The sequence below is a fragment of the Amphiura filiformis genome, chromosome 8 (assembly GCF_039555335.1).
Source record: "Amphiura filiformis chromosome 8, Afil_fr2py, whole genome shotgun sequence".
In the NCBI taxonomy this organism is placed as follows: domain Eukaryota; kingdom Metazoa; phylum Echinodermata; class Ophiuroidea; order Amphilepidida; family Amphiuridae; genus Amphiura; species Amphiura filiformis.
In genome coordinates, this window is record NC_092635.1 from 61,529,704 (window position 1) to 61,556,346 (window position 26,643).

At 35.2% G+C, this 26,643-nt stretch overlaps 2 protein-coding genes across 3 annotated transcripts in view; one reads left to right on the top strand and one right to left on the bottom strand.

Moving 5' to 3' along the window:
- Window positions 1-16,928, top strand: part of LOC140159322 (polyamine-modulated factor 1-like) — a 33,590-nt gene extending 16,662 nt beyond the window's left edge. The window contains exons 4-5 of the mRNA XM_072182762.1: window positions 13,545-13,743; window positions 15,347-16,928. Of these exons, the coding sequence (XP_072038863.1) occupies window positions 13,545-13,743; window positions 15,347-15,427 (280 nt within the window). The 3' untranslated portion in view covers window positions 15,428-16,928. The remainder of the gene's footprint in view (window positions 1-13,544; window positions 13,744-15,346) is intronic.
- Window positions 16,929-17,435: 507 nt separating this feature from the next.
- Window positions 17,436-26,643, bottom strand: part of LOC140159321 (retinal dehydrogenase 2-like) — a 31,040-nt gene continuing 21,832 nt past the window's right edge. The window contains exons 13-14 of one of the 2 annotated variants that reach the window (XM_072182760.1): window positions 18,398-18,437; window positions 17,436-18,071 (exon numbers count right to left, since the gene is read on the bottom strand). In XM_072182760.1, the coding sequence (XP_072038861.1) occupies window positions 18,027-18,071; window positions 18,398-18,437 (85 nt within the window). In that variant the 3' untranslated portion in view covers window positions 17,436-18,026. Of the gene's footprint in view, window positions 18,139-18,397; window positions 18,438-26,643 lie in introns of both variants that reach the window. The other variant, XM_072182761.1, reaches the window with a different exon arrangement.

Genomic DNA, 26,643 nt, shown 5'->3' on the forward strand with positions numbered 1-26,643 from the left:
AATACAAAGAATGTCCTTCTGATATCAAATAATTTTTTGAAATTCACAATATAATACAAATTTTATGGCAAATTATTAAAAATTGATATTTAACAGTCCTGAAAGTAAAATTTATAAATCTTATGATATTTACTTAAAGTGTATGTAGCTGTGAGTAAAAGCTGACGATCATTTGGAAATTTCGAGAGACATCCTGGCTGGAAAAAAATTGGGTCAACCTTTTCAGGCTGTTGCTGCAAGGGGCGGCAAAATTTAAATTTTCTTTAGTCCCCTGGGGTAGGAGCGGCCACAATACGAGCATGGCATGTGCTCTAAATGGGATAAATTGCCCTGTTTGGAGATCCAGACTTTCATCCAGAGGATGTGCTTTATTGATTTGGCCCATGTGTGCAATACAACGATGCGTTCCCATTGAAAATTGAAATTGCAACTTCTGATTTTGGGGTTTGACCGTTTGAGGGTTTGGAGGCATATATCTTGGTCAATTCTTTTTTGATTTTCAGGAACAGGGTGTCAAATGAGAAACCAAAGTCTAATTAACAAAATGATATTTCAGAATCTATAATAAATTACTGAGTTTGGCGAATTGGTAAGGCTAAAACTTCACGTTTTACATTATTTGAAAACGGCTTTTTGCTATGCGTGAGAGGAAGGTTGTCCGCACCCCAATAAAAGCGTTGTTTTTGTTTACGTTAAGGGCTCATATTGAATACCCTACCACGTTTTCACACAGAAAGAAGGCAGGATTCCCCTCGCTAAGCGCGCGCCTCAGGAAAGCTCGTTCATAAAACGGAGGGATTATATGCATCAGTGATACACCCTGCCCAGGATTTTAACAAAGAAGGCTAGCACAGGAAAGCTGCAGAATGGCGCACACCTTCCTGTGTAAGGGAATTTCAATATGAGCCCTAAGGGTGTCAAATTATGTTAAGGGTTGTTTTACAATCAGGGTACATTTCGGCTGGACACCACATTTTGGCCTTATTGAAAAATTAGATATAATTCTATGGAAAAGCGGCCATGCCCAATTATTGGCCACTACTAGCTGTACCTACAACTGCGAAAAAACTGTTTGAAAAGCTCAATAAAAAAAAAAAATATGTATATATGTGTCATTTTTGGGTAAAAGTGCTGTCTCGTTTGAACTTTGATAATATTTAAGCAGTTCAATCAATGACATTAAGAACAATGAAGCATTATTGAGAATTCAGAAGTAACTATTGAAACATGTTTGATCAAATTCTAAAACCTTGTAAAATTGCAACAATTTTATGAATTGTGACTTTGTATTGAAATCAGGTGGTATATTCCGTCAAAATGTCCTTTCCGAATTATGCGTGTTAAGGCATAGTTAAAATTGAGCCATGGAATAAAAAGAAAGTTCTTAAAATACACTCATACATATCCTACAAACTTATTATATACACACATTCCATACCCGCTCAGTTTCCAAGTATCACGGGTTTCAATATTGAAGGTTTGAATTCCGTCAAAATGTGTCCTCTCCGAAAAATGAAACATTTGCACATTATTCCTAAAGAAGATGTATGATTTAAACTTCTAGGTATGTTATAAGTAGTACTAACATTGTTCTATCATATGCATCATGCAAGTTTCATTCACCTCCATATCCATACTGAATTATGTATGTCAAACAAATTGTCCTCTCCGAATTTAAACAATGACTTACTAATAGTTACACTTAAAGTTAAAATATGCAGAGGTGTTTAATGATATTAACTTTATTTTGATATGTACATGTTACAAACTGTATCCTATCATATTCACATAATCATGTAGGGGTTAGTGGCATTTTAATGCTTTCCCAAGTTTTTATTTTGCACATTAAATTTGAAACGAGTCCTTATTTCTCTTAGAAATATCCATTAACTTCATCCCAGTTTGTTTTCCTGAAGCACCAGTCATGCCAGTACTCTCCCGAATTGTTCCTCATGTCCAACTACTGGAAGATTATATAAACCAGTCCATCAGTTGCCTCCCATCAGTACACTGTCCTATTATGTCGGAGAGGACACTAATTTTTGACACATTCACATGGGCAATCCCAAGTAAAAGTGGACATGACTCAAAAAAATAAAATTATCTCTATATATTTCTTATTATTCCAAACACATGTAAGGTTCAAGTTATACACTTTTTAATGACATTTGCCTAACATTTTGTAAATAAAAAATTTGTTTCTTTGGAGAGTGTATTTTTTAAGTGGAAAGATCCTGTTCATCTTCAATATTTTCCAAGTGGGCCTATTTTGTTAAACACGGGCAGTTTTCTTTTAAATTTGACACATTTTATATCTATGAAATATGGTCTTCAAGAAATATCAATCACATTTTAAATAACCTCCAGTTCGTTTTATCCTTTTGTTGCGTTTTCATTGCACTAAAAATGGTGTAGCACGAGTTACTGAGAGATGCATTTTTTTATATATTTATAAAATGTTTGAAATTTATTTTAATTGATGCCACTTAATATTTAACTTCTGTTAGTAGTGCCTTGAGTAAAAATAAGGAATTGAAACACAAAACACTATCCACCACATAATAATGAGAAGGACCTTTTATGGTATGAAGAGTGGAATGCCTTTGTTGATACTGTCAACGCAGCATCAGTAGAATACCTTAGATTCAGAAAGAAGAAGGCAGACTGGAGACAAAAGAGCTTAAATTGACAAAAGAAAGGCAACCAAACCAGCAATGGATAGTGGCTAACTCAACAGGCAGACAAGAACTTGCTTTTAAGAAATGACAAAAAGACATGGATGAGCAAGATCGCTGACTACTTAGAAGTAGCCTCAAGTAAAAACAACACGAGAGAAGTCTACTAGCTGAAGAATGTTCTCATTGGTAAAACTAGCAGAAAGGCCTCACAGATATGAGATGCAAATGGAGAAATGCTTAAGGATGAGGCTGCTCGACTGCAGAGATGGGCTGAATATTTTGAAGACCTACATGTACTCAACGCTGAAGAGCCTACTGAGTTACTTGACTTCTCAAGCTTTAATTTATGTGAGGAACTGAACATTAAAATGGAACCACTGACTAGAGAACTTGACAAGGCAATTGGCCTGCTCAAAAGCAACAAAGCACTGGTATTGATAACATCCCCTGAACTTAAGGACGGTGGCGACAACATCAAAGAATGGTTCATGAGAATTTGTAAACTGATATGGCAAGAGAATGGGGACAAGGCTAATATTATCCTTCCACTGCCAAAGAAGGGAGACCTTTCCTACTGTAGTAATACTGTGATATCACTCTGCTGGACATTGCAGGCAAAGTTTTCGATGTTGACGCAAGAATGAGGGAAAACCAAAAGGGACTCATGCCAGGATCAAATATTCGGCCTGAACCAAATCATTGAGAAATGCCTGAACCAACAGCTGCCATGCCATGCTTAATTAACTTCATCGACTATAAGGCTGCCTTTGACTCAGTTCACCGACCATCTCTATGGGAAATCCTGCACATCTATGGAATCCCAAGGAAGATCATCAACATCATAAGTAATTCTTATCATGACACAACATGTGCGATCAAATCAGAGGGCTCCCTTTCAAAGCTCTTCAGTATAGTCACCAGTGTAAGACAGGGCAACATTTGGTCGGCACTGCTTTTTGGCCTTGCCATCAACTTCGTAATGAAATCAGCGGTAGATGAAAATAAGAAAAGTATAACCCTTCTACCTAGGCGAAGCTCGAGGTACCTGGAGGTTAAGATACATGTGTGATCTAGACTATGCTGCCAACATAGCCCTCCTAGAAGATTCTGATGCCAAGATGACAAAAACAAATAAAGCCATCCGTGAAACAGCCAGAAAGTTGGGACTTAAAATGAGCTTCAAGAAAACAGAAATCACATGAAGTCACTCACTTGGTCGTTTGAGCTTAACACCATCTGTTCCAATGGCAGATAAAGGCCTCATTACATGTAAGGTTGTAGATCACTTCACGTATCTGGGAGCATACTGTAGTGCTGATGGATAAAATGCCACGGAGCCCAATCATAGGATTGGCAACGCATCAGGTGCTTTTAAAGAACTTGAGAAGGTGCGGAAGGACTGGTATATCAACTTATAAATACACCAAGATGAAATTCTATAACGCCTGCGTTCTTGCTACCCTTCTATATGCTTCTGAATGCTGGACTCTCACTGAGAGAGATGAGTCCAGATTAGATGCATTTGCTATGAGATGCCAAAGGAAAATTCTCCGCCACAAATGGACTCAGCATATCACCAACGACTTCATAAGATCTCTGACAAAGCAACAGAAGCTCACCACCATAAAAACAGCATTATGAAATATTTGAAAGTTGTATTCTAAAAGCACTTTTAAATTAAAATTAAAATTAAAATTAAAATTAAATTAAAATTAAGCTCATAACCATGCCCATGATATGTCATTACTATCATGTGAAAACATGTACACAGTCTTCTAAAGCAACTTTTGAGTTTACTATTGCAGTGTTGGATAAAACTATATTATCACTGGTAACTGATTTGCTTTAAAAAAAAAAAAGATTAAAAAAAAAGATAATGATAAAGGAATATGTTTTTTAACTTCAGGTATTATTACTTTCATCAATCACTGTGAAAAAATCAATCACAGAAACTTGAATGTACCTTCTATCAATACGTCAAAAAAATGTCCTCTCCAATTCTTGTTATGGTGGACAGTAAAAGGTACAAACAGCATTGTTTTTGAAAAGTAAAATTCTAAAAGCACTTAAGCTCATAACCAAGCCTATGATATGTCATGTACATGTAGCTATCATGTGAAAACATGAACACGGTCTTCTAAAGTAACTCTTGCGTTTACTGTTGCAGTAGGCCTATTGGACATTTACTATATTATCACTGGTAACTGATTTGCTTTTAAAGATCTTATAAAAATGATAATGATAATGGAATATGTTTTAAGTAACTTCAGGTATTATTGGTTTCATCAATCACTGTGAAAAAATCAATCACAGAAGCTTTAATGTACATTTTGTACCTTCTATCAATACGTCAAAAAAAAATGTCTTCTCCGAATTCTTGTTATGGTGGAGAGTAAAAGGTAAAAACAGCATTTTTTTTAAAGTTGTATTCTAAAAGCACTTAAGCTCATAACCATGCCCATGATATGTCATTGCTATCATGTGAAAACATGTACACAGTCTTCTAAAGCAACTTTTGAGTTTACTGTTGCAGTATTGGACATATAAACATTATTACTGGTAACTGATTTGCTTTTAAAGATTAAAAAAATGATAATGATAAAGGAATATGTTTTAAATAACTTCAGGTATTATTGGTTTCATCAATCACTGTGTAAAATCAAACACAGAAGCTTCATGTATCTTATTATCTATATGTCAAAAAATGTCCTTTCCGACAATAACTTGTCCTTTCCGACTCATTATTTTGACATCATATATCTAGGCTATCTGTGGACTTAGTGTTGTGAAAATTGACATGTAAAAGCACTATACCTATGTTTACGTGGAAATAAGAAAAGAATTTCTATAACTGATCTGTGTCATTCAGCATACACAACTTCATATACTCATGTCACCACTTTTAGCTACAGATAGATTGCAATTTCATTTTACATGAATAAAAATGTTATAAACTTATAAAAACTTAGTTGTATTTTCATTTCACATTGTCCATGTACCAAACCGTGTTATCCAAATCCACCAAAAAGAGTAGTATAATTTATTTTTGTTGCAGAATTATAAAATATGACCATGCCCAATATTTTAACATCATAAACTTGATTCAGCCATAAAATTTAAAGTTGGATACTTGACGCTCTAAAATTTCACAGATCTTTTATTTGACTTGTCCGCAACACAAAAATGGGTAAATTAAGGAAAAACAAAAAACTTTTTTTTTGACCCCCAGTGAGACAAATGGTGTACCCTGATTGTAAAACAACCCTTAATTCGTTTAAAAAGCACTGGCAGTGCACTGCATGCTAAAACTTTTCACGCCAACACAATACACTAATGTTGACATACATGTAGCCTGAATTAGGCCTTCTGTCCTGCCATCGGTGTGAGGATAATATGCCTGTAGTCTCAACTATATTACAGGACACAGTAGAAGTATGCCTGTAGTCTCAACTATTAGGCCAAGGAAAGTCGATTTTGAGTTTCCCGTCACCCGCCCTCACTTCATTTTCTGACCCTCACTTGAATTCATTATTGTGCTTTTCCAAAAAATACAATGAAAACTGGTTATATTTGCAAAAAAATTATGAATATCCCTTTATTTTTTGTGGAAAAATCAAAATCAAAACATACATTTTGCTGTCAACCTTGCAGACTCTTTGTAATTATAATATACTTTTGAATCTCATTTGGGCTAAACATCCATCTTTAAGTGAGTGAGCGGCAAATAACAACACATTTTACATGCGTGTTGGTCATATAATGAAAGGCAGACAAATAATGAATAATGAATAATGAAAAAGTTACCTCACTTGTTTTCAGAAATTATGTGACGGGAAACTCAAAATTGACTGTTAGGGGCCTTATATGACTCTGTGAAACTCAATTAACATCTATTGTTTATTCAACTAATTTGTCAACATTGGCATGTATTCTGTATTCTGTGTTCAACAGTGTTTATTTGAAGGACAAATTTTAAAATCAGAATTGCCAACACAGGTTTGGTAACCCAAATGGGTGAATTTTGAACAATTTCACTGAGACTTCAGTCTGGAATACAGTCACACAGTATCTATATAATACCAGGGACTATAACATTAGTAAATTTTTAATTTAATTAATATTCATAATTATTGCTTTGCTCCCCATAATCAGCCAGGAATCATAAATCTGCATAATGATCGGTTTCCATTCATTAATTATCTTATTTAAAGAAGAGATAAATAATTATTAATTAACTTAAGAACATTAAATAAAAACATTAACTTTTAACAATACTCGGTCATTAATTACCGTATAATATGTAAATTATGATGCACACGAGGAAGGTTACCGTTGTTGCAGGCTACAACGACTTCGCCGTTTGATAATTAATCAATTAATTAACGTTCTTAAACAATTAACTTTTATCAATATTCAGTCATTAATGTTATGCCGATGAGGAAGGTTATCGTTGTTGCAGGGCTACAGCGACATCGCCGTTTGATAATTAATTAATTAATTAACAAACAAACAAACAAACTTTATAAATATTCACCCATTAATGCGATGCCTATGAGGAAGGTTATCGTTGTTGCAGGGCTACAGCGACATCGCCGTGTGAACTTTGAACGACAATTTCTCAACAACCCTACTACCGATTTCCATCATTTTTGTACCAAATTTCTTCTTTTAAAAGACCTTGCTAAGTATAGGCCTAAATGATAAAAATTATCATGATTATACGTCGTTCATAAAACGCCCCTACCACTCACAAGCCGGGCTCACAAGCTTTACTTTTCATTGACCGCGTTCTTACGTTCAATACAAATCTGAATAAAGATGGAAGATAACAGTTCTGTTTCATTCACATTGTTTTGTTGAACTTGTAAAAGAAATGTCTTATGATGCTTATTTTTTCACATAATTAGTCGGGACTGTATGACCATTTTCTTCTTATATAACTTTACAGTGGTCACGGTCCTGTTTTTATTTATAACTAACTGCAAATTATGAAATCACATAAACTAGTGTATACGTCGTTCATAAAAGGCCCCAACAAGTGATAACCAGGTGCAAAAGTTCTGTTTCTTCTTAATTAACTTTTCAGTGGTCACGGTCCTGTTTTTATTTATAATATCGGGAAATTATGAAATCACATAAACCAGTGTATACGCCGTTCATAAAATGCCCCAACCAGTGACAACCAGGTGCAAACTAAGTTATGTGCATTATGCGCTTACCAATGACAACTTAACTTTATATTTCCTCTTGTTAACAAACAAGCAACTCCCCATTTTACATGTGCATCATATCATTCGCGGCGCCGTCGCTGTAGCACGGCAACAGCGGTACCTTCACCCAATGGCAAGGTATAGGTTAGCGGCGTCGCTGTAGCACAGCAACAGCGATACCTTCCTCCTCTTCATTACATTTATTTGATCAAGTCACTACAAAACATGCAAAAAGTCTAGCTTTGCGCCGTCGCTGTAGCACAGCAACAACGTTAGCTTCGCGCCGTCGGTGTGGCCCAGTAAAAAGGTATAGATTCGCGCCGTCGCTGTAGCACGGCAACAGCGACACCTTCCTCCCCTACATTAATTTGGTGACATGACCAAATAAGGTATACCTCAGTGCCGTCGGTGTTACCATACGGAAATAGGTATACTTTTCGCGCCCGTCGGTTTAGCCCCTCAAAATGTCTAAGTTTCGCGGCCGTCGCTGTAGCATAGCAACAACGACACCTTCGCGCCGCCGGTGTAGCCCAGTAAAAAGATATAGCTTCGCGCCGTCGCTGTAGCACGGCAACAGCGATACCTTCCCGCCGCCGGTGTAGCCCAGTAAAAGGTATATCTTCGCGCCGTCGCTGTAGCATGGCAGCAACGACACCTTCGCGCCGTCGGTGTAGCCCAGTAAAAGGTATAAGCCGGCGCCGTCGCTGTAGCATGGCAACAGCGATACCTTCCCGCCGTCGGTGTAGCCCAGTAAAAAGGTATAGCTTCGCGCCGTCGCTGTACACGGCAACAGCAATACCTACCTCCCCTACATTCATTTGGTGACATGACGAAATAGGTATACCTTCGCGCCCTTGATTTAGCCCCTCGAAAAGTCTAGCTTTGCGCCGTCGCTGTAGCACGGCAACAACAACACCTTCGCGCCGTCGGTGTAGCCCATTGAAAAGGTATAGCTTCGCGCCGTCGCTGTAGCACGGCAACAGCGATACCTTCGCCGTCGGTGGAGCCCGGTGGGAAGGTAGTGCTGCGCGCGGGCGCTGTAGCACGGCAACAAAGATACCTTCCTCCGCCACACTCATTTGCTAATATGACAACTTTAACAATTAGGCCTACATAAGGTGCACCTTTGCACCGTCGGTGTAGCCTTACGGAAATAGGTCTACCTTACCGCCGTCGGTGTAGGCCCCTCATAAAAGGTCTAGCTTCGCGCCGTCGTTGTAGCACGGCAACAGCGATACCTTTGCGGCGTCGCTGTAGCACAGCAACAACGATACCTTCATTCACCATCACATCATTATTTACTCCATAAAATAAATGCTACTCATTCTTAATCAAACCACTCATTGACAATTAACATTCCTCTTATCAATATTAACAATCATTGTTAATTACTTACAACAACCCTCTTATCCCTCACACTCATTATTATTATGTCATAATTATTAATTAACTACCATCGCCTTCTAATCCATCATAATAATTAGAATTATATAATCATTCATAACCAATTACAATCGGCCTCTTATACGTCACACTAATTATAATTATATCATGCTTATTAACATCATCTTTTGATGCGGTCATCATTATTACTTGAGTACATTAAAATCTATTACGCATAACTAATACTTCTAAGCCATTATAAAATGCAATACAGTTATTTCATTATGCTTAAATTAAATTCAAATGACATTACTACTATCTAGAAGTAACCCCAATAATTTAATCGTACTAACACTTATTACCTTGATGAATGCAAACTTCATTAAGTCAAACGCCGACATACTTTATTAAAAACCTGACTCATATACCTCTAACTTAATTTAAATCTATAAGTAATTCGCCCCGACGTCGGTGTAGTTTTACAAAAAAAGGTGCAGCTTCGCGGCGCCGTCGATGTGGTAGGGTATTCTAAAGGTACTCCCTAGCAGAAACACATGACCTATTTCCGGATAACTTTTTATATTTTTATGTAGTGTAGACCTAGGCTAATCTCCCATAGCTTAACAAAATTTGTCCCAGTTTTCTTTCTTTACTTGTGACAAGACCAAATGTCCAATTGTTAACGGAAATTTGTCAACCTAACAATAGTGACTAATTTGTTTTGTTTACAAAATAAAACCAGATCAGCTCTGAGTCTTTTGTTCAATATTTTATGAACACATGTTAGTACAAGATCCAAGAAATCCAAGATTTACCTAAATAATTTCTAACATGAAAAAATTTTGAGCACTTGAAAATTATGTTTCGGATGTTACATTTTCCGTTAACAATCTTGCTCTATTTTTAACATGGTCTAAGTGATTGTTTTATCATGTAAAACATACACAAATACTTTAAATGTTTGCCTCAGGGCAATATAAATAATTGCAAGTGCAAATTTTGTATCGGTTGAATGTTTTCAAATTATGGTGAAGCATTACTTAAATGGGTCTCATTTTCCGTTAACAGTTTTGTAACATCCGAAAGAATACATATTGTCTTATAATTATGTGAAGAACAATACTAGCTTTGAATTTTCATTATTAAGTTGAAGTAGACATGACAACAAGTATCTAAATGTAAAATGATTTCACTTCCTCTTGACTTTATGTAAAATGTTGGCCATACAACATTTCCGTTAACAATGGTAACATCCGAATCAAATGTAACATCCGAGACAGAAAGAGTGACATTTTGTTGAAGAAATTTAATTAGAGGGGAAATAAAAGGTCAAATGGATTGGAAATCATGGGAAGGCCATAGTAGAAATATTTTTTACCATACCCAGGTTTGTTCTTTGAGTGTGCAAACCGTTAACATGTCAAGTTTGTTTCGGATGTTACAAGGCAAAATGTTAACGGAAAGTGAGGCCAATAACAGGGCATTGTAAGAAGATTTTAGAATATACACTTAAATGAATGTGAATTTCTAGTAAATATGGTGTACATCCTCATTTTCCTAATATTACTGACTCCATTTCACCTTTGTAAACCTTGCTAGTGGAAAAAATTACAAGTTGTTAGCTCTACAATATCTATTGTCTCTATGCATAACACATAAGATAAAAAGCAACATAATTAATTTGGTTCACTCCTTTCAAATTAATTTCATTACTGACATATACACATGTCCCAAGAAATTTATTTTAAATTTGAAAAGCAACTTACACTGAATATTTCTCCATTACACTAGCAAAATACTTTGATTTAAAATCAATAAAATGTGTTTCGGATGTTACCCATTTTTTGTTAACAAGTCCAAAATGAAGTTGTAATTTCAATAAACTTTATAATATTTTAGCATTAGATGATATCTAAAACTTATTGAAAATAATTAAGTAGCAATTTTGTCATAATCATTTATTTCAAAATTGAAAAAAGCTGCATTTTCATAAAAAAGTGATAATTTTAACATAAAATATATAAGTACATGTATGTACATGTGTTAGGCCTATATTGGAATCACTATGCACATATACCAGAAACGAAGCAGGAGAAATACTTACTATGCTTCATACAGCTTCATTATGTCCGATAAAACAATAAATTATCAATGGAAACAAATTAACCACTAAGAAAAATACTCTTACAACAGAACAAGTTTCATGGGAATTATTTGTTTTACACAGACTTATGAGCTGTTTTAATACGATCAGTTTTTGCATATTTTATATGTGTGCAAATGATAAATGATTGTGCCTTGCATTAAAAAATTTCTGAGTGTCCATCATGGCAACATACCTGTTGTACATGTATAAGCAATGATCTCATGTTTGTTAATTCAACTTCCATCCATCAAACTTTGTAAAAATGTTAACATCATGTAGCATCCGAATCACTCCCTTTAATTATACACGTATTTGTACATATTTTGAATCATTTGAATAATTTCAACAGGTTTTCTGATTCAAAGTGATTGATATTATGCTAAAATAATGAAATGTCCCAAATGTTTCCCTCAATAAGTTCAATTAGATTGCAATTGCATGTTAACGTAATGTAACATCCGAAACACTCTTAAGTTGGGAAGACGTAAAAGAAAGCCTGATTATGATTGTAAGAAAGGTGTAGCCCTTTGTATTATCAACTTAATGCTTCAGGGAGCTAATTAATTTGGTTTATTATGATGTCCAGTGCACATTTACAATAAGGATGTGGGTAACAATGTATATGAATAAATGCCATATCAGCACATGTATATACATCTAAATTAAAAAATTTCTTCAGTAAGATGAAAATATCATTTAATGATGATTAGATTTTCAAGTGATAGGTTTAATCATCTGACAGTGATTATCATTTACATTTTTGAACTAATATGTGCTTAGAAATAGGGCCAGATACCTGCAAATAATGCATGTTAACAAAATAATGTAGCATCCGAAACCCACGAGTATCTGGAGTTACATTTTTACTATAAAGGCATTATCAAACTTACTTTGATATGTCAGTACTTGGTTATCATTACCTTGTTCATATATGGATTAGCAATATATGTGGATGAAATTAATTACATTTAGAGCATATTTTTGACCACCAAACCTGCTATTTTGCCCATTTTTCAGTTTCATATGCCTGAAAAGTTACCTAAAAGTGATCGCAGAATGGCCATATTTGGTCAATAGTAACTTGGACTCATTATTTTCCTATGACAACTAATTTGGTAACTAATGGGCATTACAGTACGCAATATCTAGCTTTGGCAACAAGTTGCTTTTTTATGAAAAAATCTCATTTGGCTAAAGGGTCTACAAAGTTTACAGACCAAATAAACAGAATTAAGCTCCAAGTTTTGTATTTTCATAAAATTCAAGTCATCTGCTTTGAGAAATGACATATTTTAAGTGTCTTCTGTCAATTTCATTTTTACCCTCTCAGTTCACACTTTTGATACATGTTAAAAAAACCAGAGCCTTATCATAACTTTATATGAAACAGAGTGTAAGGAAATGTGAATAAAATTGTTTCATCTGCACAGTGGTGTAGCCAGGACTTTGTCAGAGAGAGAGAGAGAGAGAGAGAGAGAGAGAGAGAGAGAGAGAGAGAGAGAGAGAGGGGCCAAGAGGGAAGTGAATATTAAAATTGTGTTCATCTGCTCAGTGACGTAGCCAGGACTTTTGCAGGGGGCAGCAAGGTATATTTCAAGGTGGGGGAGGGGGCAAGCTTGGACGACAATGGTAAAAAAACGGGCTAAAAGGTACCACAAAATTGTCCAAAATGGGCTAAAAAGTACTGTAAATTCATAAAAATCTAAAATATCAGGGCGGCGAGAATCAAACAGGGGCAAGACTTCTCACGGTGGATATCATATGGTGGCAAGAAGACAGTTCATGATCTAATTGCAATTTCAAGCCATTGATTTATATGGAAAGGATACTAAATATTATATTTCTAAATGATAATCTCCTCTCATACCATTAATCACATTAAATACAACATTTACATGTACACAAAATATACAAAAGTTACAAACCACGAAAGACTCTGACCGTGAAAGACGGGTGATCGCTAGTAATCCAAAATTATCAGGTTGTTGAACAACTAGGATGACTTTAACTGACAAGTTTCTTTTTGTGCCTGGTGTACATTGTCCATGAGGATATACTTGTCTGTGCCTCAGATATTTCATTCCATTTCATTTCATTCTCCTATTGAATAATTTATTCTCATGGCAGGCGACCTTCAGGCAATCCAGAGAGAGATACCACAAGTCACATTATGCAAGCTAAATTGAAAGAGAAAGAACGTCTGCAGTTTCTACTGAAGCAAGTGGAAGATGAAAACGTCAAACTCCATGAAGCACTGTTAACGCGGAAACAGCATCTTCTGAAGACACAACAGGAGATAACAGATAAACTCAACATGTTTGAACAGGTGAGTTCAATCACTTCATTTATCTTGTTCACAATGACATGCGTAGTCCTGTTGGGACTTCTGATTATCAGACAGTGACCCATACCCCATAGGGATGACCATGAAAATTTGAAGTTTCTCCTGTTTTGTAGAATCATACCTTACATTACAGAGCTCATTAAATGGAGCATTTCGGTCTTTAAATGACCTCAAATGGTTCTGAAGTTATGGCCAATTTTATATGTGTGTTTTGAATAGGCAGTTTGGACAGATTATGGACACCAAGCTAGTAAAAATGGCACAAAATTGAGTAATTTCCAGTTTCAAATTCATTATTTTCAAAAAACGATTTTTTGTGTGCGAGGTTTCCGAATTTTGCATCCAAGGCCCAAAAATTATCAGTCCCAAAAAAGTTCAAAATTCGGAAACCTTGCATAAAAATTTGTTACTACAGATCAACTTAATTACATGTTTTTTTACTGAAATAACAAGTTGTCAAAATTTGGTGATAAATTTTTTACACATGAGACTCATCCATGTGCTCAGTTTCCCATGGAGTGTTAGGCATATGAATTATGTGACTGTTAATGACCGCCAGCTGAAGTGAAAGCTTCGGTATATCTGCATCAAAATTTGATTTTACTGCAAATTTTCTCTAAATTCCAAGTTATATTGGATGAGTCAAGTTTTGTATATTATAATAACAATATTGAACCAATTTCATGTGCAATTTTAGGATATTACCATGGTCATTGCAGAGTACATTGTGCATATGTGACCATCCAGCAAAACTGAGCCCTGAAGTCGCCAATCATCATTTTTGAGATATTCAACCAAAATATTCTGCTTGAAATTAGCTTTAAAATGATGTATATCATGTCTATAGTACTTGACATAATTTAAGTAGTGAAAAATCAATAAAACAGTCAATAAATCCTTTGTTTCCTGTTGTTTATTGTTAAGTTCAATGGAGCATATCTCAATAGTGGCACTGGCGACATCCAGGCTTAGTTGTGGTGGATAGTCACATATAGGCCTACGGTATTGCATAATTCTGAATCCGATTAAAGAGGGTCTAAATTTCATCATCCAATATGCATTCCTAAATAGTAATGAAATTTTATGAAACTGCACATGGAATTAGATATATAATATAGTATACAAAAACTTTACTCACCATCTTGGAATTTGGTGAAAATTTACATTAAAATCACTCTTTTATACAAATAACCTGTAGATTTCACTTTAGCTTGCTGTGGAGGGAAAACTATGGGTATCTCAAACCATAAAGTTGGCTACAGTAGATGGGAACCTCCTGTTAGGTGATTGGCCAAGTTATAGATTTATTGATGGATATTTAGGGGTGCATATTTGGACTTCATCAAAACATGTTTTTGCCAAAATTACAAACAGGCTAATATGAGGTACTACAGCTGATGCACAGTGTGTGCACTCAAGTCAAATCCATTGGTCAGTGTAGGGAGATGTGTGCATAGCTCCATTGAGATTGTGTATGTGTTCATTCTTGCATGGTAAACATAAAAGGTGTCCAAAGGAGTGGGTTCATGTGCTGGTCATCCCTACAAGTAATTTTCTCGTTGTTTTCGTGTTTCTTTGTTATCAGGCTGCTGAAGATTGCGACAAGATTCCAGGTACAGAGATTCGTCATCTGCTGTCAAACCTCGACCACAATGCCAGCGATTGAGACTGAAGATTGCAACAAGATTCCAGGTACAGAGATTCGTCATCTGCTGTCAAACCTCGACCACAATGCCAGCGATTGAGACTGAAGATTGCAACAAGATTCCAGGTACAGAGATTTGTCAGCTGCTATCAAACCTCGGCCACAATGCCAGCGATTGAGACTGAAGATTGCAACAAGATTCCAGGTACCTAGATTTGTCAGCTGCTGTCAAACCTCGACCACACTACTAGCGATTGATACTGAAGCTTGTGACAAGATTACAGGTGCAGAGACTCTTCAGCTGCTGTCAAACCTCGGCCACACTGCCTTGATATTTTTGGCCCTCACACATGTGGCTTAAGTTATCATCCAGATGGTTGCCTGTTTGTTTCTTTGTTTGGCTGCGTGGTTGGCTGGCTGTCCGGGCGGAAGCAAATTCATTAATCCACTCTGCAGCTCCAACACAGTAACCGATCCACTTCATTATTATGTTTTCAGGGTTATTAGGAGTTAAGAAAACCTAATAATGATAATATTGGATGGCTTATTTCGCATGATACCATAACATATCGGATTCGTCATACAAATATCGAACTCGCCGTTGGCTCGTCCGATATTTTTATGACTCATCCGATATGTTATGGTATCATGCTCAGCCATCCAATATTATATCAAACTTGGTACGGTGATAGGATATGGTAATCTGATGTACTGTATAGTTTTGTGTCATGTTATTTCCATATTAATGAATATTAATGAGCTGATTTGCATATTTCACCTACATTTTCAAAAATCCACTCTGCAACTTAAATGCTATAACCGATCAACTTCTAACTTGGTATTCTGATAGTATATGGTGGCCTAATGTGCTGTATAGCTTTGTGTCATGTTATTTACATACATGTATATATTTATGAATATTAATGAGCTTATTTGCATATTGCATATTATTTGTATTTAGAAACCTTTGTTATTTACGCACCTTTGTGTGGGGGCCACCTTACTTACGAACCGCGTAATTCTAGTTTATAAAGAATAATTTTTATACAGAATAATTTTAAACAATTGCCTATCATATTATCTAATATCAAGCTTCAAAATAAATAAGCACCCAGGAGCTATTTGCACACTGGGTAAACATTTGGACCGCACCAAAATCATATGAACCAGGCTGGCTCTACATTTTTTCAAATATTATATATTTCGCTTCTTGACTGAAAGTCTGAAACCCATGTTCATAAATACGCCAGCCACACATGACAGACAAAACAAGTCGTAAATATAATGGAATTGTATATTTATTTTACTTCAAATATATATTTATAATTATACTGTTTTAATCTATACATGAAAAAACTTGCAGAAGTATACAAATGTACTTTTGATCGAAAGAACATAATGAGATGGTATCATTTTTTAACTGTGGGAAAATATGGATGGGTGGTTAAAATCATACATTTTTTATTTTACTCATGGATACATTGATAGTATGAACATGATTTTGTGTCAAATGTTCTGTAACATATATATATATATATCATGAATACCGTCAAGGAATAATTTTATACATTTTACAGTGTTAGGACCAGTTTTATGGACCAGTTACATTAGTTTTCTTTGTAGACATCTGTTGCCACTTTACTTTACATGCATACTATGCCAGTACATTTCTTTTGGATTAGCGCTAAATTGCAGCGAATCAATGTGATTTAATTACGAAAAATATTTTGATTTATATGCATATGGTGTGATCAAGCAAAATCAGTCTGAAGTCGGTCATATTCAATTTTTAGTTTGGATTGTAAGAAGCATTTGCAATGCTAGATTTTGCAAGAAAATCCATTGGACAACCACTTCATTAAAGATATGAACAGTAAAATGTTTCCAAAACAATGGGAAACAAAAGGAAATATTTCCTTTGTTTGGCTATATCTTAAAATTAATATTTCTGATTTCCGACTGATTTTGCTTGATCACATCACAAAGAATAAAATAAGGAGGCATTTCATTTGATGCAGTGAATGGACTTAAAAACAAAACTAGCCATTCAACCATTTATGGAGATGGCTTTTGAGCACTTGGTATTTGCCTGGATTTGAGTCACATAGATGTATAAATTGTTTACAAGTAACATATTAATTATTATTGTGTAAATACATTTGGTATGTACGCCTATTTAAACCTGGAATTCCCCAAACTAGTCTTTTAAATCATATCCTTAAAATCACTTAAAAGGCTACTTGCAAATTTAAATAGTAGGCCTTAACAATCTGGTTACTCGAACTTAAGAGAGGTTTGGTGTTTCTTTTACACATGGAACTTTACAGCTTCCTGGAGGTAATATGTCTTAATTCGTTTGGATTTAGCAAGGAATTATTTAGAAATTTATGTAATCCATCTCAATAAAAACAAATTTTGGGCCAAAATGTTGAAAGTTGGTACCCTAATAATTATAGGCTACCCCTAATAATCTCACCTTACCCCCTAGCTCTCCCAATAAAAACAATTCTCAGCACTGTAATTCATCCTGACCTGTGCACTACAAGTGTAATAGAAATATCAGTTGCAATGTTATCTTTGGTTTATCATCATCATCTGTTGTTTATTATATCCTCTTCATCTATAGTTTTGATATCCCTTGATGCCCGGGAATTTTCACAATCACCTGCAGTAAACAGAGAATGGTGCATTGTATTCATTCACGAATTCTTCTCTGGGACCTTCACAATAACCTATAAAGAGTTCAATAATAAACTTAATAAGTTCCAATATTTGCAAAATGATTTTGAAAATGATATGAATAGTTAAAAACTGTAAGTAAATACATCAATATTATAAAAATCAAGAATGGATTATTTAGGTTGCAATGTTATTTTTTGATCATTATTAGTGAAACAGTTAATCATTGCTAATCCTGGAATGCAAATACTAAGAATAAAATTACTTAAAAACAAAGAATTTACAAAATTATTCATAAAAGTAAAATCTTACCGTCTTGACCTCACAGAATTCATTCAAAACGTCTTCTCCTCTGCAAAACAATGTCATGATTGTTATTAACATGTAATAAATACCCAGAATTTGAAATAATGTTCGGTTCACATAGTAATTGTACAGTAGCAATAAAAAAAGTAAAGGAAAAACACAATGATGTGTGTATTATATCAGAATTTTTAAGGGACATATTAAGTTCCGTTCCCAGTGATTCAACATTGACAATCGTCAAGGTATGGATGAACAATACCGATTCCACATAAACCTATCACCTCGTCGATCATTGACCTTATTTCAACCTAGATGTTGAAATCAGCCCTCGAATTAAGGATCTGAAGGGGCACGGCAACTTTTTTAGGGCAAGTTGAAAATTGCCTTGGATTTTCACTGAAAAGGCAAGGCAGCACGGCAGTTTGTAATATTTCACGAGGGCATCATGGCAACTGTTGAAAATTTGAGAAGGGCACCAAGGCAACCAAAGAAAACACACACAAACATAGATATATGATTTTATAATGAAGGGGCAGGGCTGGGGCACCGACGGCAACTTCATTAGAGGGCCAGGCAAGTGACTGCCTTGGGTAAAGGACATATTTTGAGGGCATTACGGCGGTGGGGGTGGGCACCCACGGCAAAATGCCATGGGTGCTGTGGGTTAATTCGAGGGCTGGTTGAAATGTGGTTAAAAGTGTGTCCATATTCAAGCCATACCCATTTTCAACTACATTTCAACGTAAAGTTGATATCAGGTCAAAGCATTGGGCTATTCCATTTGAAATCCACACCCCCCCTGTGGAAGATTTACAATGCTACCTAAATTCCAGTTGGGCCAAATGTACAATCCGGTTGGAAATAGTCCCATGTTTCATTGTAATTCCAGCTGAATCATGTAGAAGATTTACAAATTTAACGCAATTCCAGCTGGATACCCTATGGAAGATTTGCATTTTGACCTCAATTCCAGTTGGAAACATTTACATGTTTTGTGTGGAATTCTAGCTAAAAACTTCATTCCAGTCAGATACCCTGTGGAAGATTTTCATGTCGACTTCAATTCCAGTTGGAAACATTATCGGTGGAAAATTTAACTTTCAGTCGGATACCCTGTGGAAGATTTGCACTTCTACCTCAATTCCAGTTGGAAACATTTACATTTTGTTAGAATTCCAGCAGAGAAGGTCTAAAACAGGGTAGAAATTCCGGGTGGGGGGGTGGGGTCACTCCCATTGTGGCCTGTACACCAATTCACAATAATCAACTTTTGAAAAGCACCCTAAACAAGGATTTAACCCTTGGCTAAAACAATATCCTAAACAGGTTTTACACCCTAAACTGGGATTTTATTCCTTGCATCAAATTTCATACCCTAAATTTCATTTCCGCGTATTAGCAATTGCAATTTTGCTACCCTTTTTTCCAATCTTTCATGTTTTTGACACCCTAAACGCGTTACACGCGTATCGTGCTTACCCACGAAAAACTACCCTTTTTACGCGTTTTCATTATCGCGGATGGTGTACAGGCCACAATGGGAGTGACCCCCCCCCCCCGGGAGAAATTCCCTGTGGAAGATTTGCTTGTTTTCTGAGTATGGTGGAAATTTAGAAATAATAAAAACTGTTAGACGCAAAAAACATGTTTGCTTAAAATATTATCATGCTGAAATTTCCAACAATAACCGACACATTTTGAGTTGGACCATCATGGGGAAATTCCCCCCCCCAACCCATTGGCTCATAATTATTGCACAGCCCCTAATGAGAATTTTTGCCTGAATTTTATTTTGTTGTCCAAATTTACGAATTTTTTGTTGTTGTAAAAAAGGATTTTTTATAGATAGAATTCTTGACAGTTTCTTCAGATTTTTATTTTGCTATACATTCATTCATTCAAATACCAGATAGACTTTATAGCCAACTTTAATAGACCTCAAGTGACAAGAAATCTATTTTGTCTGCATTGTGAAGTTTTTGTTTAAAGAACAGATAATTGCAAAAATATAATGCCACATAAATTAAACCATTAACATTCTAAAACCTATTTTTAGGATGGCTGTCCTTGGCCCAGTGGAATAGTTCTGTAAAACCACTACAAGTTTGTGCACAGAAGCTGTGGACCACAGTGGACAGTGTATGGAGCATAATTTGATTATGATCTTTAGTCTGGGCTTTCTCAGGATAGGCCTTGCTTCATGTTTTTTTCTACCTGGTTACAGATTTTCACATATTATACAAATTCAAGTTTTATATTGACATGTGAATTAACCCTTTTTACTGAAGTTCGAGTATAATGAGCCGTCTTTTTTTACTGAAGTATAATGCGTCTTCTAACCTCAAAACTGATTACCACTTCACTTTTTGTATTGATATTTTCATACAGATAACAATATAATTTAATTAATATAATTGCCCTGGTTGCTTATTTCTATTCTCGGCTTTCTAGAGTTCAAAATCGTTAAAATTTTCAAACAAAATTGCCTGCATTTTTATACCCAGGGCATTTTAATTTTAAGGTGTCATTTTGGTGTCTAAAGGTGAAATTCCAAGCAGGTTGGACAACATACTTTGATGGACAAATTAAATTTGGCTACAATATCATTTTGAATTGATTTCTAGGCTGATTCCTCTATGTATCGTGCCAATGTCTCAGATTCAAATGTCAAAGAACTTGCCCATATGAAAAAATAAACACTTAAAAATTCCACACTACATGCTCATTTTCTGATATCAGAAAGATGAGAATTAAAAAACTCATTCTTAAATATTTCAAGATATTGGAGATATTGAAATGAGGGGATTTTTTTTGAGCTTTGATCGTTATCAAAGCAGATGGACATGAAACTTTTATACCAATTACCTTTTCCGAAAAGTCATTGATATATTAGATGGGCAAATGGTCTTTTGTACTGAGTACCCCCCTAGCTGTTTATACAGGCTATTTGAACCATCAACCATGCCCCCGCATATTTCATTTAATTTATAGTCTATTAGAGCATGACAGTATCCTGCTATGACTATCACCCTCCACTTTGTCATATCATAGGAACTAATATTTTTCCCTGGTCTGTTTTGAAGGGAAAAACCTCGGCCCTTCTTGATTTTGAGTTTACTGTTTCCTGCCCGCATCCAAAATGATTGAGAATTGCAAAATATTTAGGCCTAATTATTTGATTTTTATTTGATATTTTGATCACATTTAATAGCTATGATGCTGAACCCGGGTGCTGAACAAACAAATAACATCCCTGCATTTGTGCGAAATCAACCATAATTGCAATATAATTAAACCCGCAGTGCCAAAATGTACCGTTGATATTGCATATGTGACCACTCATTTCAAAAGAAGAAAATGATATATTAATTAAGAATAAACTTTGTGCAGTTCACATTGTTAATTTATTCATTCAAGGTTTATTTTGATTCTCATTTAAAATGTATACTAACAGTTATAAATATGCTCTTGTAATGTTTTCCATTTGATTCGTCAGTTTACTCTTAATTCATTTGCTTATTTGTAAGACAAATGTCTCGTTCAGAAAATGATTCTTCAAAAACTTGTTCTGTTCTGTTATCATGCTCCCACTTAATAAAACCCAACAACAATAAATAATAATTTTGCCCTATAGGTAATTTTATCAATGTTTAGTCATATCAAGCATTTATAAAATGTCTAAAATTTACATTTTAATATTTAATTACATTCTCTGTTAAATTTCTTGTTTTGACTAATATAAATTTGTTAGTTTACTTTATTTGTACACCAACACATGAAGTATAATTAATTCATCATTTAACAAACAAAATATGGCCATACATACTGTCTTAGTTGAAAAATTTGTCATGCATGCACAAATGACAAATTTTAATTTATCGTGAAAAAGTTCCTTATTTGACAAATTCAGAAAATTTCAGAAAATTAATTTTTATTGCAAACATTTTGATTTTAATAAGATTGTCACTGAAGTTTGTTAGGCTTATGTGTGCAATACCTTGTCATTTTATTGTCTTCTGGCATTCTACATTTGCCTATGCATAGTAGATGTGGTCGCATGTCACAAATAGGTCACCCAAAAATGGAGCAGCCGTAACATGAAAATGCTTTCTTCACACTTCAAGTTAGGTTTATTCTAAAAGTATAATACCTATTGTAGAAAGTTTGGTGTCATTTTGTAGATAATTATGTTCTTTTTCAAATACAAAAAACCCCAAGTCAATTGGACAAGTACTTTGAGATTTATACCTCAATATGTAAGAGGTGTCAATGGAGCAGCCGGTTCGGGAGAGCCGGTTCGGGAGAGCCCCATAGGGTTATACACAAAATTGTGAAAATATGGCAAACTTCAAACCTTTGTATCTTGAAAAGTACAACTCGCATGGACCTCAAATTGCACATATATCATCTTGGATTGTAGATCTACCTCATATTACATCAACTGTAACAAAAGATGTAACCAATTAATTGCCTAATTAAATGCTAATTAAGACAGTTTTCCCTATATGTTACTGTACAAAGTGTGCATACTGTGCTCCGACATTTCTAAATGGATTATCTCTTGCCCGAGTCACCCTGCTTATTCAAAAGAACACATATTTTTAAGGAAATTTGATGAGGAATTCAATTATGCTATTAGTTTTAGTGCCCGAAATGGAGGAAAAAAGTTTTGATTGAAAAATGTCATAAAAATTGTGAAATTATTTTACAACTTTTGACCACCCTGTATGTTTAATGTAAGGGATACTAAACTCTTTCTTCCTAATTTGTTTGAAGGACCCATGCAATGTCTTTCTGAATCCATATTTATTTTGAACTACATAGCTTTTAGAAAAGGAAAAATATGGGGTTCACCATGACAAGAAAGATGCTAATTTTGTTGTTGTTCCACCCTGTATATTTCTCACCCACCCTGTATTATGATGTTATGCTTTGTTGATTTGGCATCCTTGTAATATAAGCTTTCCAGAAATATATACTTATAATGGTCTAAAATGTATTCATTAAAAGTTGTGTTGAATTGAATCAAAATTGGTGACATTTTTCTCATTTTACATCATGTTACACAAAAGATGACCAATTCATGACATGCGACCATGTGTCAATCAATCGAATTGGTCATTCATTTTAATTCATTCATTAATTTCAATCATTTGTATTATATTTGTTTTAATATATCAAGCCTGTAAATATTGTCAACTGAAGGAGTATGGGCAATTCACTTGCATGACTTATTTCTGCCCAATGTTTGTTGACTTTTTCATCAAAAGTAATATTTTCAATGCTAAAAAATATTTATAAAATTTTAAATAAATTTAAAATAATTTGTAATGCAGGCAAAAGATCATGGACAGGGATTCGAAAGAATATAGAGAGTTGGACAGGCAAATAAAGAAACGTTGCAAGGAGGCCAAAGAGACCTGGCTGAATAGTGAATGTGCCAAAATTGAGAGTCAATTTGGAGAGAATCGGAATGTGTACCAGAGGATAAATGAGATCTCAGGCAGGAAATCGGGCTGTTCAAGCTCTGGGTGCATCAAGGCAAAGAATGGTAATATGCTGGTAGGGAAAGATGATGTAATGAAAAGATGGATTGAATATGTTGGGGAGTTATTTCACGATGTAAGGGATGGTTTGCCAAGCTTTCCCGATTCTATTGAGGGTCCAAAGATATTGCAGTCAGAGGTTCGATCAGCTATAAAAATGATGAGCAGATATAAGGCTGCTGGGCCAGATGGAATAGTTGTTGAAATGATTGAAGCATTAGAGGATTATGGAATTGAGAAACTGACAGGAGTCATCAACAGAATGTATGATGATGGGATGTTTCCGGAAGACCTGAGCAAATCAATCTTTATTGCTCTTCCCAAGAAACCTGGCGCTGTGGATTGTGAACAACACCGTACAATTAGCCTTATGAGCCGTGTTACAAAGATAATTCTAAGAATCCTGTTACTGCGTGCAAGAAGTAGAATAAAACCTGAGATCGGTAAAGAGCAGTTCGGCTTTGTAGAAGATGCTGGTACCAGGAATGCGATTTATGTCTTGAGAATGATAACAGAGAGAGCGGTAGAGATGCAGAAGGATGTTTTCATGTGTTTCATTGACTACTCAAAAGCCTTTGACAAGGTGAGACATGATCAGCTTTTTGAAGATCTTGGCAGGCTAGACCTGCATGGAAAGGATCTACGACTGTTGCAGAACCTTTATTGGAACCAAACAGCGTGCATAAGGGTGGATGGAGATTGTAGTGAATATACAAGCATTAAGAGAGGAGTCAGACAGGGATGTGTGATGTCACCAGATCTCTTTAATTATTACAGTGAGCTGATTCTAAGGGAGCTAGAAAAGGAAAATGGTCTCAGTATAGGTGGACATAACATCACGAACATAAGATATGCAGATGACACTGTCCTATTAGCTGAGTCTGAGGAGGATCTGCAAAGGCTTCTTGATGTGGTGGTTCAGGAAAGTGAGAGGAAAGGTTTATCGTTAAATTGCAAGAAGACAGAATGTATGGTGGTATCAAAGACTGAAAGCCCACATGCATATTGAAGGTGAAAGATCAAAGAATTAAGCAAGTTTCCTCTTCAACTACCTTGGCAGTCTAATCACAGAAGATGCCAGATGTATTAAGGAGATTAAGAGAAGGATTGCACTGGCTAAGTCTGCGTTCTCAAAATTAGACAAGATCCTAAAAAACAGTGCCCTCAGTATAGAGACCAGAATTCGGGTACTCAACTGCTATGTCGTCCCTGTATTAATGTATGGAAGTGAAGCATGGTCAATAACAACAGACATTAAAAGAAGATTGGAGAGCTGCGAGATGTGGTTCCTTATAAGAATGATGAAGATCCCGTGGACTGATAAAGTGTCTAATGACGATGTCCTAAGTAGAGCAAATGTGAACAGGAAGCTGTTACGTGAAATCAGAGTTAAGCAGCTCAAATTCCTTGGTCATATCCTCAGAAAGGATGGTTGCGAGAACCTAGTATTGACAGGAAGAATAGAAGGAACAAGGAGCAGAGGCAGGAAGAGAGTGATGTGGTTATCAAATCTGAAAGACTGGCTAAAAGAAAGGGGAGCTGAACATAAAGCGACAGAGCTTCTGGAGATGGCTTATAACAGAGAATTGTGGCACGACATGATCGCCAACGTCTTAGGATATGGCACCTAGAGAGAGAGAGAATGCAAGAAAATGATTTTTTTATTTCAAACATTTTGATTTTAATAAGTTGTCACTGAAGTTTGTTAGGCTTATGTGTGCAATACCATGTCATTTTATTTTTTATTTTATTGTAATATTTGTCAATCAATCAAATTGGTCGTTCATTTTAATGCATACATCAATTTCACTAATTTGTATTGTATTTTGTTTTTTGTCATAAGCCTGTAAATATTGTCAACTGAGAAAATATGGGCAATTCACTTGCTTGACTTATTTCTGCACAATGTTTAATGACTTTTTCATCGAAAATAATATGTTCAATGACAAAAAAAAAATATTTAAAAAAAAACTTACTTATTTTAAAAGTTGTATTTCTGTGATATTCTTTTAAACTTAAAATGAATGTCAATAGCCTTTTCAATTAATTAGTTATCGCCAAGTGGATATTTGATGAATATCAATGCCATACAGTCATACCGTCATAAGGAAATATTTTGAGTTTCTGTGGCTGCAATATTTTTGGAATTGGAATATCTTTTCACAATATCAATGACAAGTGCGGAATTAACTAAATTAATCAAATACACCAGGCACAAAAAGAAACTCGTCAGTTATATTCATCCTTGCTGTTCAATAACTTGATAATTTTGGATTATTCTGAAATATACATTTTGTTAATTGGACTTTTCTTTCTCATTTGACACCCTGTTCGTGAACATTGAGCAAGAATTGACCAAGATATGCCTCAAACTCTCAAACCCCAAAATGAAAAGTTGCAATTTTAACGATTCAATTGTGCCTGTTACACTGTGTGCTTTATTGATTAGCCCGTGGTGCTTGTGTGCAATACGACGATGCGTTCCCATTGAAAATCGTTGAAAATGCAACTTTTGATTTTGGGGTTTGAGAGTTTGGAGGCGCATATCTTGGTTAATTCTCGTTCGCTTTTCACGAACAGGGTGTCAAATGAGAAAGCAAATTCCAATTAACAAAATGTATATTTCAGAATAATCCAAAATTATCAAGTTATTGAACAGCAAGGATGAATATAACTGACGAGTTTCTTTTTGTGCCTGGTGTATTT